Consider the following 13858-nt stretch of genomic DNA (forward strand, 5'->3'; position numbering starts at 1 on the left):
ATCATTTAAAGGGTAAAAGGATACAAAATTGTGGCACTTTGTTTAAGAGGGTGTGGTCATATTCTTCTGCACATCAATCATTTCCATCTTCCAGCAATCAAATTCAGGTTTTTTTTTTTTTTCAAAGTGCTTCAAAGAAAATATGTTGGGGATCTGACATTAACTTGCCGTGTTCACATAGTAAAAGAAAAGATTACAGTACAAGGGTAAGGAATATTACGTTTTTATTCGTTTCTGTCATCAGTTAAATGGCAAAGGGTGCATGAAAAGATGGTACGTTGTACAAGTTCAAGTGTTTCCGATCTTATGTTAAACACCTACATGGGTTAATCATCTAAAAGCCATAAGAGCTTATTGAGGTTATTTTCATTTCTTTTTTAATCTGAAATACACGTACATTGTGGTCATTGCAGAAATTAAGCGCCCTGGCTCCGCCAACTATCATCACTCCCCAAACTCCCTTCATATTTCAAGTGAGAACCACCAAAAGGTTGCAAGGCAAACAAATGTCGACCCTTTAAAGATCATCACTTTGGTATTGCATGTATACATTAACAATAGTTTTGCACAGAAACAAAATGTACAACCGTATAAATATACAATTCATCCACCGTGTTTGATGGCTAAAAACATTGAGAAGGACACGCGTCGCAACGGAGTCCGGAGGAAAAGAACAAAAAGGCCGAGACAGCAACGACTGGAAAGCTTAAAAAGAAGAAACCAATTACTAAGGCATTTCAAAAAAACTCCTTCACACGTTTAAGTGATTTAAGCACAAAAAAATAAGCAGAGGGAAAACAAGGCCCTCACGATTAAAATAAAAGACAAGAGGAATAAAAAGGAGAAAAGAAGTTCCCTGGAGTGCAGCCTTTCTCATTTAAGATCAGAAGAGTGGTCCGAGCCGATCAATCACTACGGGCCGTGGAACGTCACGCTGGAAAACGAAGGAAAGGCGAGGTACCTAGGCAGTGATGTATGACAAGGACCATGATGAGGTCAAGGTAGGAGGGGGATGGAACTTATGGTGACCCCGAATCGCTTGTGGCAAAATGTCACTTACGGCAGAATAAATACGCTTGCGTGGTCTAACAGCTACTTTTCACCGCTAAACTTGTGCGACGGCGCTAACCGGAGGAGAGTGGGATCGACATAGTCCCTCGACTACTTCGCAGAAAGGGGGGTGTGGGGAGGGTTGGGGTGTTTGAAAGGGGGAGGGCGTCGCTGGGAAAGAGCTCTATTATTCCGGTGGCGGTCATAAACCTTTAACAGATAGCTTGATGTCAAAGCGTCCCTGATAACGATCCTTCTCACTGTACGATATGTTGTCGCCGTAAACTTTGCACTCGATACGCAGATCTTCGTTTCGGGTCAGGTTGGTGAACTGCAGAGCCACCAGCGGCTGTAGGTAGTGGGGGTGCAGCAGCTTGCCGTAGTACGGGTAGTACTGCAGCGGGAAGCCGCCGCCAATACCGTAGTACTTGATCTCGCCGATTTTGCCGGCATCCTCCTCTCTCTGGGATGTAAAAATCACAGACCGAAAAGACAGATTTATTTGAGAGAGGCTTGATTCTTTTTTCATTAGGTAAGAGTCACAGCATATATATTCATACATGCCAACTGGGGCTGCAATTAACAATTATTTTAATAATTGATGAATCAGTCGTTTATTTTTCGAATTAATCGACGAATCTGATGGAAAATAAAAAACACATTCTTAATTTCGTCCTCTATATAAAAATTGACGTTTTGGACGGATAAAAAAAATAGTGCACAAAACAACAGAATAAGGGCAACACAGTGAATAAATGGTTAGCGCGTCCGCGGCACAGTACTCAGGTCATGGGATCAAATCCAGCTACCAGCCTCCCTGTGCAGAGTTTGCATGTTCTCCCTGTGCTTGCGTGGGTTTCCTCCGGGCACTCCGGTTTCCTCCCACATTCCAAAAACATGCATGTCAGGTTAATTGGCCGGTCCAAATTGTCCCTAAGTGTGAATGAGCGAGTGAGTGTTTTTTCTCAGTGTGCTCTGCGACTGGCCGGTAACCAGTTCAGGGTGACCCCTGCCCACTGCCTGAAGATAGCTGGATTGATCTGGATGGAACAACAGTGTATTCTAGAAGATAAAGGTAATGAAAAAAAAATCCACATGTTTTTCAAATATCCATCCATCTATCCATCATCTTCACCGCTTATCCTCAGTAGGGTCACGGGGGTGCTGGAGCCCATCCCAGCCATCTTTGGGCAGTAAGACACCCTGAACTACTTGCCAGTCAGTCGCAGGACACACAGAGACAGACAACTCACTCGCTCATTCACACCAAGGGACAATTAACCAGACATCCATGTTTTTGGAATGTGGGAGGAAACACACGCAAACAGGGAGAGACCATGCAAACTCCACACAGGAAATTTGATCTCATGACCTCAGAACTGTGCCGCGGATGCAACCTCAGCCGCCGTTTGTCAAATACTCTGACAATAAATAAAAGTACATACAAAAGTATGCTACAGTCCTGCAAATATGTAAGATACTTTTTTATGAAGTGCAAAAAAATGAGAATACATTCGTCAATCCTTTTTTTTCTTTTTTTAAAACGGTAGTGTTAGCATGTATGTAAAATCACCCATCAACAACGATGGAAATGATAAAAATAGTGCACTCGAGCGGAATTAAGATCATCAGGACCAAAAGATCAAGATAGTGGAATTACTACAGTGGTGCCTTCACTTACAAGTTCCCCATAGGTAAAAAACTAAACTTTTGTTTTTAAAACATATTTGCATCTTACCCTTCTATGATCCGTTTTGTATACAGTAATTAGTCAAAACCAAGCAGTGTGCTGGGTGTTTTTAACAATGACCTGCTAAACATTGAAAATCAGGTTTCAGAATATTAAAATTATATATATATATATTATATATATATAGATATGTATGTATATTTTTTTAATGTTTTTGTAGTAGCATACAAAAGGACAGTGGGTATTATTTGACCACTATATGTTGCTGTATGGTGCAGCAACATAGTGGTCAACCTAAAACAAGTGCTAAAAAGCAGAAAGAATAACAAACTAGAGAAGTAAGATGGTCAGGGTCATGTTATGTGAAATGATGCTATTTTCTCGACTTATGAGTATTCTAAAATGCAACATGATAATATATCATTTTTTTTCTTATTATTTAAATAAATATTATTTTTATTAATTACTAGAAGGTGCTAAACTGTTCCTTTAGGAGTTCCATTTATGAGTCAAAAGTGGTTCTTAATCAACGTTATAACTTAGAAAAATAACCGCTCATCAAACCTGCTGTACAGCAGAAAGCACTAATGCACCATAAATAACAAAGGCACAATCAATAATGTCTATAAAAAAATAACACTGCTTAATTTTTCCTTTTTTTTTTTTATTATCTTGGGTTTCACCTTTCAAAATATGTGTTTTGTAATTTGCTAAGAACTGGCAAGTAAAATACGGAAGATTTTTAGTCTTTGGTAGCAACGTTAACCGAACAGCTTAACAGTATGCAAACGGAGGGCTAACACAATGTACATCGGCAAAAAAGGCTGAAACCGAAGTGCAATGTTTTCATCATTTATGGTGGAGTGTGGCATTTTAAAACTTAAGGCTGCAAGGTGATGACGGCAGAGTAAAACATGCTTTGCGCGCATTTCTTAGAAGCGCTCGAATACTCTTCTTTTGAACAGGCCTAATAAAAGGAAGATAACAGACAGGGGCAATAATAAATAAAGCATAAGGGCTCTTTGAACTAAGTCGAGTATAGTTATAACAGAGAAAAGATTTTAAAACTTTAACATTTTTAGGATACCTCAAATCACGCACCCCACCGTTGAATCAGTTCTATCAGGCTAGTGCACTGCTCCCCTCTGGCTAAGATATAAGCGTGAGTTTGAGTAGCCCTTTCTCCATTGATTAAAAAAATGTTTTGTTTCAATGTAGAGGATTAATTTAAAACAAAACCATTGTCCAAAACAAGTGAAGGTACCACATGATAGTGAAAAATAGAAAGTACCCTAACAGCAATGATACAGAACAACAACACACATGAAATAGTTAATATGCATACGATGTATACATAAAGATTCTATAGTGGTTTGAAATATAAGAGAATATACAGATGGGAACACAAATGTTTTATTAATACTCACGTCCTGCAGTTACATTTGAACAAAGAGTGCAATTTGAGAGGTATGAATATAAACAATTTAATGTACACTTTATAAAAGAACAATGGCGTATACTTTAGAAAGATCAATTTAAATATGGTAAGTGTGATTTACCTTATTGGTGCAGTGGATGGGGATCAAATTGGGCTGTACTTTGTATTGAGCTTCCTCGGGAATGGAAGTATTGGAGAGAGGACCCTGAGCACAAAAAGAAGGTCGTTCATACTCTCCATGAAGAAAAAAAACAAAAGAGTAAAGAGTGGCTTTCCGAATTGTAACTTAAAAGAAAATAGTTATCACTTTCTACACCATACTTCTCAACCTCCACGGCTCCATGCCCGTACAAACTGTCGTATTTTGCCGTACAAAATAATCGTACACCATTTAATTTTATTTTCGGAATGATGCATGATAGGAAATCCCCAGGCGGCGGACGCATGCGAATGACGAATTTGCGATTTTCCGTACAGATTTCCTTGTACGTCGTACTCGTCTTAAAATGCATAAAAAACGTACTTTGTACGGCAAAACCGTACAGGTTGACAGGTATGCTACACTGTCGGACCAAATTTGGTACTCGTGAACTCCTAGGTGGCTCGTTTTAGAAGCCTCTTTCCCTCAGGACAACTGGTTCATATGATCAGGGTTGATATCGGTCTCCTATAAAGCTTGATGATGAGCCCATACAGCGGCTAAAAAGGTGTTCGGGGAGGACCACAATACAGTGGATTTTATTGTAGGTTTGCATACATCTGAAAACAACAGTCCTGGCACATTTCCAGTAACTCACGATTCGGTCATTTCTATTCCATTTGCATCATGTAAGTGTTTCTCTCCCCCTGCGATGTGAAAAAAATAAATCTATTTTTTTCTAAACCCAAGTAGAGCTTCTTTTGTGTAGGGATGTAAAATTTGGATGTCTGTGCGTGAGTGTGCGATATGATGAATGCTTATTTGTACGTTTATACGTCAGCCAAAGCCATATATGTGCCTTCCACGGGTGAGAGACGAGCGCATAGGAAACCAGTCCTGTAGTCCAACGATCTTCTCTAACACCTTTACACGGATTTGTAATTTCATTTTGATTGCCTTTAAGGATAAAGTTAAATTGTGCTTCCAGGCAATTTGAACTTTATATGTTTGAGGCACGCGTAATGGTTTGTTGTCGATGTCTTGTGGGGAAAATGCAACGAGGAGCTGCCCAATATACATCTTATTCCGCACCATAAAGTGAAAAAAACGTAAGGCAGGGGGCGCTGTATCCCAGGGTTCTACTGTATAGATTTGAAAAATGTCGCATCTCAAAGCTCAGCTGAGAAATTGGGACTCCTTTTACATTTTAATTTTACTTGTGGACATTATTTATTTTACTTTGCTGCGACTTAAAAGATTGGATATTGCGAATTTATTTACATTAAATTACCTTGAATAATGTACAGGAATTAAAAACATGTACCTGTGCCAAGAATAATTCACTGCCTGTCGTACAATGTGAAACTCAAAGTTTCGAAACAAAATAGTATGTCCTTAGTTATGTCTGTAAGATGCTCGTCTTCTTTTAACCGACGTCATAAAATTCTGGTCTGGTATTAGGTTGTGTTCCGGTATCATGATATTATAGATATGCAACTGACTAAACTGAATTAGCAATGCCTTTCTCTTTTTTCATTCAGTTCAGAATCTCGTCTGCTTTGTATACACTTTGTGACTAAATACTTTTTTGTCATTTCAATCTAGGGGACCAGGGGTTTGGAATGTATTATCCAATTCCCACAAATTACCTTTGCAATCCCCACCTCAGCACAGATGATTTTCCTATCCCGGGGGGCTACTTTATTTTTACAAAGCGTTATCATTCGAAGACCTGACTGACCCGAGGATAGAAGTTAACAATCCGATTGAGCTTGACGATGATGCAGGGTTGGCCTTTGTCAAAGCCAAACTCTTTGTCTTTTTCGTCCAGGCCAGAGCAAGGGCCCAGCAGCTGCCTGGAGAAACGGCACGCCCTCCTGACTCCCGTATCGCTCTCAAGGTCGCCACGGTTCTTGTAGCCCATCGGCTCCTCTGGAAAAGCACATACTCAATTTGGAACTGGTTGATCTTGTTTTTTTAATTTGTTATTATTGATTTTTTTTTAAGTCGTACCTCCGCAGTCTTCGAATTTCATCTGGTCACCTTGTTTGGAATCATCATATTTGGCCAGGAAATCCCTTATGGCCTTGGTGTAAGGCATATAGGTCTCCACTTCGCCAGGGTTGAAGAACACTTCAGATTTGTCAGTTCGCGGGGTGTGCGTGAGGCCTGCAGGGACAAAAGCTCCATTAGGACTCAAATAAGCTGCACGTTTACCGACAAAGTACTAACTAATTACGGTGTGTTAATTTCATTTTATGAATTACTGTACTGTCATTCTCAGTGTCCATACACCTTTTTTCATGCCCAAATTCAAACACTTTTTGAGGACTTTAAAGGACAATAGTCCAATTTCTCCAAAAGCATTAAAAGAAGAATTCCATTGCAAATAAGATATTTTGCAGAGCCACAAATACATCTGCGATTTACAAATGCAATTTTCAATCTTGCGTGTGCATTTAACGAGACATAGGATATTTAGATTTTTAGCAAATTGTGAACATATTTGTTTTTTAGAGCAAACTCTCTCCATTAAAGTGTTCTGTAAAAAAAAACAAAAAAAAAAACAGTTTACATTTTCCAGAAGCAATTAAGTACTGGAACACGATACCATCATTTTTTGCATGGCCCATAATAAAAGACCAGAATTGATACATAAACCTTGCACTTATTCACATCCCATACGGCCCTGTTTAGGTGTAGCATGAACCGGTCATCTTGGGCATGACCTGTAGAGGGCGATGACACTTCATAGAACAACGCCATACAAACTAGTGCTACCTGCCGTTAATCACGAGGGGAAGAAAAATGCAAAGGTAACGCGAAGTCACCAGAGAGCAGTGTCAGTGTCATTTTTAAGCAACAATTTCTATCATTTATGCACTTTTCACCCAAAATTCAAGCACTTTTTTTACCCTTGAAAATACAACATTAATATTAAAGCTTTTTCCTGGGTTCCAAGGACCTGTGCAACCCTGAATTGTGGTGAAAACGCCCCCAAAGCCATTCTAGTATTACAGAGACACGCTACTTTGCGCTTTAGTTATCGCTGGTTCACTGTTTTGTGGATTTTCCTCCTGCATTGTGTTCTGTTTTCTAATATGCTAAACAGTGCAAGATACTTCCTATTGCCAACAAAGTTGTTCCCTGATTTTTGTAGGACAGAACCATAAGGTAAAAGCAATTTTCCATAACATGATGGAGGCAAAGTATCAGATAAAGGGAAGTGGAACGCTTCCTTAATTCATTGAGTTGTGAAATGTAACAGCAACATTTATTTTAAAATAATAATTTGATAGCATAAAGGTTATTTGTAAAAAGTATGTTCATAAAGCATAGTATTTTTACCTGTTAAAAAATACTACAGCTTGTAAATTTTGTTTGTTCTTGAGTAATAAATAGATGAATAAATAAATAAATACGTGGATTTTCACTTTGCGCAGGGGATTCTGCTTCATATTAACAGCAATAAGCGAGGGATTACTGGAGTAGTTTTGCTGGTCACTTTGTTTGGTTTTATTCTTCAATCTACTATCTCTGGTTCACACTGCACAATCCTTTAATGCAATACATTTGAGAAGCGGAATTTTTCTCTTGATTTGGGTTGCTGCTTGTAATCAGGGTGCGATGGTGGGTCCGGAAGTCAGACCTATTGAGAACCACTTCTGTACAAAACACCAATGCCTTAAGTAGCTTTTATTTAGAAGTTATGCCTCAAATGCAATCGTAAACTGTAAAGGCAGAGTACAAAGAAAAGATCCACTTCTTTGTGGGGTTTAAATCAAGTCGCTTCGCGACACGTCAAAGTAAAAGTCGAGAGTTGTGAACAAACAGGACGTGACTTACCAGGAGGTGCGACTCTGTCCTGCCATGTTGGCTTGTAGTTGCTCAACGTGAGAAGCATGGCCTGGATGGTGCCGATGAAAATGCCAGCCAAGCAGCCATAGAAGATAATATAGAAGACTATGATTTTGACTGTGGGGGAAAAGAGGGAGGGCGGGCTCACATCAGCAAAAATTCAAGGTTGCAGTGAAGTAAAATAATAAAAAAAAAAAAAAAACCTCTCCCCACTCCCTTTTCCTCTACTCAAACAAACCTAACAATTACTAGGGCATATCTAGCTGTTGCAATATTTACGAATAAGTGCAATTTGAATGATTGCTGCCTCAAATCTAAAAGCAGCCCCTTTGGAAACAAAGTAGTCATGCAAGAATTAATTGAACCATCACTTAAATGCAAACTATAACCTAATCCGGACAAATGCTAAAGAGGAACTAAACGCAGCAAAATAGATGGGGATGTTCAAAAGGATGATTTTTTTTTTCCCGGAACGATACCCAAATTTTAAGGAGTCGTAGATATCAGCACCAAATACTAAAAGCATTAGCACATACATTTTGTTAGCCCCTGCTGAAAATGACTGATGTTCTTTCATCAATAACTTTGAATCCAAACCTATTTTTTGCCCCCAAATATCACCATTACAGTAATTCCCTTCTGTATTGCCGATTACTTATCGCTTGTTTGCGGATTTTTATTGTGCACAAAAGCAACAAAGGTAGAGGAAGACGCTTTCTATGTCCAACAAAAGTTTAAACTTGCTTGGGAGCCACACGCTTTGGCGCTCCCAAGTGGCTCCCTGGAACTATTTTAAAAATATTTGATAATGGAAAAATATATGGTTTCTATTGGACAGAACTGAAAAGACGTAAATTCAGATCTCTTATGTCCACATGATGGGGGTAACGTATAATATAAAAAGGATCATGTCCTTAATCAATACAGTTGTGCAATAAAACGGCAATGTTATTTTTAAAATTACAATTATTACAATGACAGTACAAAAGTGATTTGTACAAAACAAAAACGTCTATTAAGTACAGTACTTTTATTTGTTCAACTAATACTTGAGCCTGTAAATTGGGTTTGTCCTTGAGTAAGAAATAAATAAAGGTTTCTACTTCGATGATATTGACTATCGCAGGATGAGATTGGAACGCAACTCCTGCGAAAACAAGTGATTACTGTATTTATAGATTAGAAATTTGGGTTCTTGATTCTTGAATAGCCCCTAAAAGACAACGGTTACGGGCTACCATTGTGTCTTCTGATATCTAAAAAGGACAGTAAAAAAAATATTTTAATTTTTCTAAAAAAAAATTACATCAACTCACATACATTTATTTTGTAAATATGTGTCGTCCGAGAAATTTGCATTATTTTACATAACATGAACCTTATCCAGAGGAAGCTGAGATAATTGACCACCATCTTGCTGCCAATTGTATCCAAAATCACGAAAGGCTGGCCAAGAAAATGAAAAGAAAAATAGTGCGGTTTGGTCACTTTTAGTCTCCATAGTTTGTATTCTTCCATGGTCTTTTTAAGCACTCGCTTTTACAAAACAGCATCATTTAAGGGTCAAACAATATAAACTGACCCCTTAAATTTGGACTGTACTTGAGGAAGGCCTTTTCTTACTTTCACCATTTTCTTGCTACACCGGCAAATAAAAAAAAACATGTGGGGACGAGCATGACGTCATTCTCCTTCGCTCACCCCAGCCCTCATTCTTCGAAACTAATGTGGTGTATCCCAAACAGCTGTGATAAATATAAAATAAAGCATATGAGCTCTTTATACTAAGTTGGGCAATGTAAAAGATACTAAAATAAATACGACACGCCAACCTTTAATGATGAAACCATACAATGACGCTAGCTATCCTTCACACAAGTTAAGAATAGAAAGCTAGGGAGCTATGAGTCATGTAAAAACATTATGCTGACACAGGCAAGAGGGTTAAAGCCCCTCCCCTTTGACTCATGTAAGGAAATGCAGGTAAACCGAAAAAAAAGGAAAAAAAATCCTGCGCGACAAATCCGATAAATGCAGAGGTCATGCTATTGGAAGCTGCCTTCGGATTTAAGCAGAAAGAAGCAATGTCAAAAAGGGCAAGGCAGTCAGATTCCATTAATAAATCACGTATTACTTCTTTAATGATTGGTTCATAATAACTCAGGACAGGTTGTTCATCTCAAATGAGCTGCAGTATTAACGTACATTAACCGGGAAAAAAGGGAATCTGCATATGGTCTGATTTTTATTTTTCCGCAATGTTTGACTTATAAGCCATTAATAGTATTCATAACAGACCTTTTTTGATTTATCATTTAACGATACAACGCATCATTGAAAGATGATGATCCTTCCAGTGCTCTCATGGCAGTCTCCTGCAGCAGAGTGTGATGCCTCAGCATATTTCAAATACGTGCCCTGAAGGTCAAACGTGACATGTTCGCCTCCTCTTTACTTTCTGTACGCCAAACATTCCCAGCGGAGTCGGCTGCACAGCACAATACTCATACTTGTCAACCTCAGCCAATTGCGCCCCTTGTAATGATTGCAATACCTCAATTAAGCGATAATAAACCTTACAAAGACAAATTGGCACACGTTTACTCACAGCAAGACAGACAATAATCATGTCACACTGTCAGATCATTTTGCCTCCTGGAAGTCCATTGTATGCAATTTTATCCAACTAAATATATCTATACAATCTGATATTCTGATAAAACAAGCAAAATAAGACTTAAAAATGAGTTAAGATCTTTACCGATATTATTCTTTCTGTAGTCTGTAGAGCCATGTAAGACGTCTTGTGATTAAGGGCTACTATACAAATAAGCAGGACTTGACTTGAATATGTGGAACAGGCATGTCAAACATACGCGCATGACCCATCGGATGATTTAATCAGACCAGCCATAATTTATGAGTCGGTCAAAAAAAAGTAGCGAGTCTCTAGGTATTTTCTATCTAAGGTTATGATTTTTAACACTAAATCCAAACCAGGTGCTCCCTTTGGCCACCAGAGGGCAGTAGATTATATAGTCTTAGCTTTAGTAGGCCAAGCCTAGTAGTTTGATCCAATGTAGTCTAATCTTATTGCCCGTGCACTTGTAAAACTTATTTTTTTTAGTTTATTAATTTTAAACCAGTACAATAATTAAGGCAATGATTCCATTTTTCATAGCTCCCACTCAAGTTTGTATAGCGTGGCGAGTTGGTGTAGGTGTAAAACCGCATTCACACTACTCTTAAAATAGGTTAGTTTAAGCATTTAAGGCAGAACATGAAAATACTTTTTACGATTGTTTGTGAATACATTTGTTATTTTTAGAAAAGATCCTGTTTTATCTAAGATTATAATACAGGGTGTCTCAAAAAAATGTACTTACTCTTAGAAGGACGAGAAAACCTTTATTTATGAACATAGAGTGAAGTGAAATAGCATCGAATACATGAGACAAATGTAATTGAAGAATCATGTTCGCAAATGTCCAAAGTGATGACCATTATTGTCCAGACAACGCTGATAAAGCGCAAACGTGGCGAAACACATAAAAAGAGTGAGTACATTTTTTTGAGACACCCTGTATGTAGGATCAGGTACTCAAGTAGGCAGGATAATAAAGCATAATATGGCAAAACAACAGTATGCTAAAAGCGAAGTTGACATTCGTTTACAGTTTAGGCCTGCCTGAGAACAGAAAGTCTCGACACGGCCCCATAGCCAGAGTTTGACATCCCTGAAGCAGAATAAAAATGAAGATCATTTGTTTAAACAAGTTTATTTTACTCACCAAATAAACAACTCAAACAATTATTTCAGCATATCTCTTAGTTCCCCTGCAATTGCAATACATTTATTGTTACTCATTATCAAGGGCCTATGTTTTGGTCTTGGCATTGGTGGGGAGGGCAAGTTTTTAGTGTTCCCACAACAAAAATTGATAGATGGCAGACACAATTTAAAATGATTAAAAACTATAAAAAATATCGGGAAAAGTTTACATGTATGAGTGGGTACCTCATTATACTAGCACCCCTAAACACGAGAATTTCAGTGTATGAGCTTTTTTAAAAAGAAATCTTGCTCACTAGACGCAAGACAATCCAGTGTAGGAGCTGTTCCAGCAACATCTCCTCCAGTATACACATGCAAACTAGAACAGGCAAAATAATAAAAATTGTGCTGTAAAAACATTTCGTGTTTATTTAGATTTAAAGTTACAATAACTCATTTTTTGTGTACAGTAAGTGCATACGTATCATCAGCAGTCTCTCGATCTTCTACCTGTCAACCTATGCCAATTGCTGCCCTTATTAATAATTGCATGTCCTCCTCATTGAGTGACGATAAGCCATATAAACACAGTGCGGTTCATATTTACTCAAAGTAAATGTAAATGGTCAGCATTTATATAGTGCTTTTCAAGTCAATGAAGCCCTCCCAAAGCAATTTACAATGTGCTTCAAACTTGGCCATACACACACCCTCACACACCAACAGCAGGGTCAGCCATGCAAGGCAACTACCTGCAATCTACGATGACGTTGTCGCCTGCTTCCAGAACAAAATTTTTAAATCTGTATGAAAATGGTTTGACGGCATACACAATGTGAAATGATAAAAGTAAGTATAAAATATGGCGAAATTGTATCAATTTAAAGGTATGCAATATCTGTAACTACTCCGCAGTATGCGCACAGATTTGGATCATCCTTTTGATATATTACTTTATGTTTAATTCCAATCTCATACTTGTATTTTTTATGTTTAATTACCTATTGAATGTCTTTTGATTATCAGAAAGATGCACTGTGTAGCTGTTCACTTGGATACCTTTGGGAGGATGGGAGCTGACTAATTCTTGTTAAATCATTTCATATCGGGAAAATGTACTAATTAAACAAGATATACGAGCTATCAGCACGGTCCTGGACAGAATCAAGCTCGTAAGACGAGGTAAAAATTTACTTGTGACATTGAGAGGCGCTGCAAGGACATGCGCACTGGCGCCTCACGAGAAACTCGAGAAGGTCGCAGCATTAGTTAATCAGTGGCATTGTCCGTTAAGATTACACTGATACCCGATCGGAGGAACCCGATACGGATCGATAGTCTTCCCTGCTATACATTCCACTTCGAAAGCCGTATCACCTTGACTCACCTTGAATAGTGATGCATTTTTAACCCTTTAAAATAAAGACTCTTGATGAGTAGCGGTAGGGACTCAGAAACGCTTTTTTCCTTCATCGCACTCTTAGAGGTTAAATGTTGAATGCAAATGCGTAAAATGCCGGTGACGGAATAAAGGGAAAAGTCGTACGTGAACGCAGGGAGGATAAAAATCAAACAGGTGGAAAGGAAGCACGAGGCGGCTGATACTTACACCAACTGCCTCCAGTACGACCGAGCAGTTCTCCTTTTTCCGAATCCCACAGAAACTTCTTCCATCCGCCATCGTCGCTTTTCGGAGGCATTTTTCTTGTGTGACCTCTCTCTTTTTATCCCTCTCTTTTATTGGTGATGCAGCAAGGGCCGTTTCTTGAATGTTGACCTACTGCTAGCCGATGCAGAGGCACCCAGCTCGGACCTATCGGAATGCTCCCAAATATAAAGAGTCCGGTTGAGGAGGTGCCCGCCCCCCTAAAGGCACCACGGTTTACCTACGCGAGGAGGAGGGGCAGC

At 38.7% G+C, this 13858-nt stretch overlaps 1 protein-coding gene across 1 annotated transcript; it reads right to left on the minus strand.

Annotated features, from left to right (window-relative positions):
• Positions 1–207: 207 nt before the first annotated feature.
• Positions 208–13778, minus strand: LOC148369944 (sodium/potassium-transporting ATPase subunit beta-233-like). Its single transcript, XM_088332194.1, has 6 exons — positions 13560–13778; positions 8164–8292; positions 6331–6486; positions 6059–6249; positions 4300–4383; positions 208–1513 (listed from the first exon to the last, which is right to left on the minus strand). The coding sequence occupies exons 1-6, from the start codon at positions 13648–13650 to the stop codon at positions 1253–1255; spliced, it is 912 nt and encodes a 303-aa protein (XP_088188320.1). The 5' UTR covers positions 13651–13778; the 3' UTR covers positions 208–1252.
• Between the last annotated feature and the right edge of the window lie 80 nt (positions 13779–13858).

This window comes from Urocampus carinirostris, chromosome 3 (assembly GCF_059441175.1).
Source record: "Urocampus carinirostris isolate Australia breed hairy pipefish chromosome 3, RoL_Ucar_1.0, whole genome shotgun sequence".
Classification (NCBI taxonomy): Eukaryota; Metazoa; Chordata; class Actinopteri; order Syngnathiformes; family Syngnathidae; genus Urocampus; species Urocampus carinirostris.

What these genes read in the sequence shown, in the direction of transcription:
- LOC148369944 (XM_088332194.1), bottom strand. Translation starts at nt 13,650, where the DNA reads ATGCCTCCGAAAAGCGACGATGGCGGATGGAAGAAGTTTCTGTGGGAT. An exon ending in TCGTACTGGAGGCAGTTGGT is followed by an intron (nt 8,293 to 13,559) that starts GTAAGTATCAGC and finishes TTTCCCCCACAG; the next exon opens with TCAAAATCATAGTCTTCTAT. An exon ending in GAAATTCGAAGACTGCGGAG is followed by an intron (nt 6,250 to 6,330) that starts GTACGACTTAAA and finishes GTGCTTTTCCAG; the next exon opens with AGGAGCCGATGGGCTACAAG.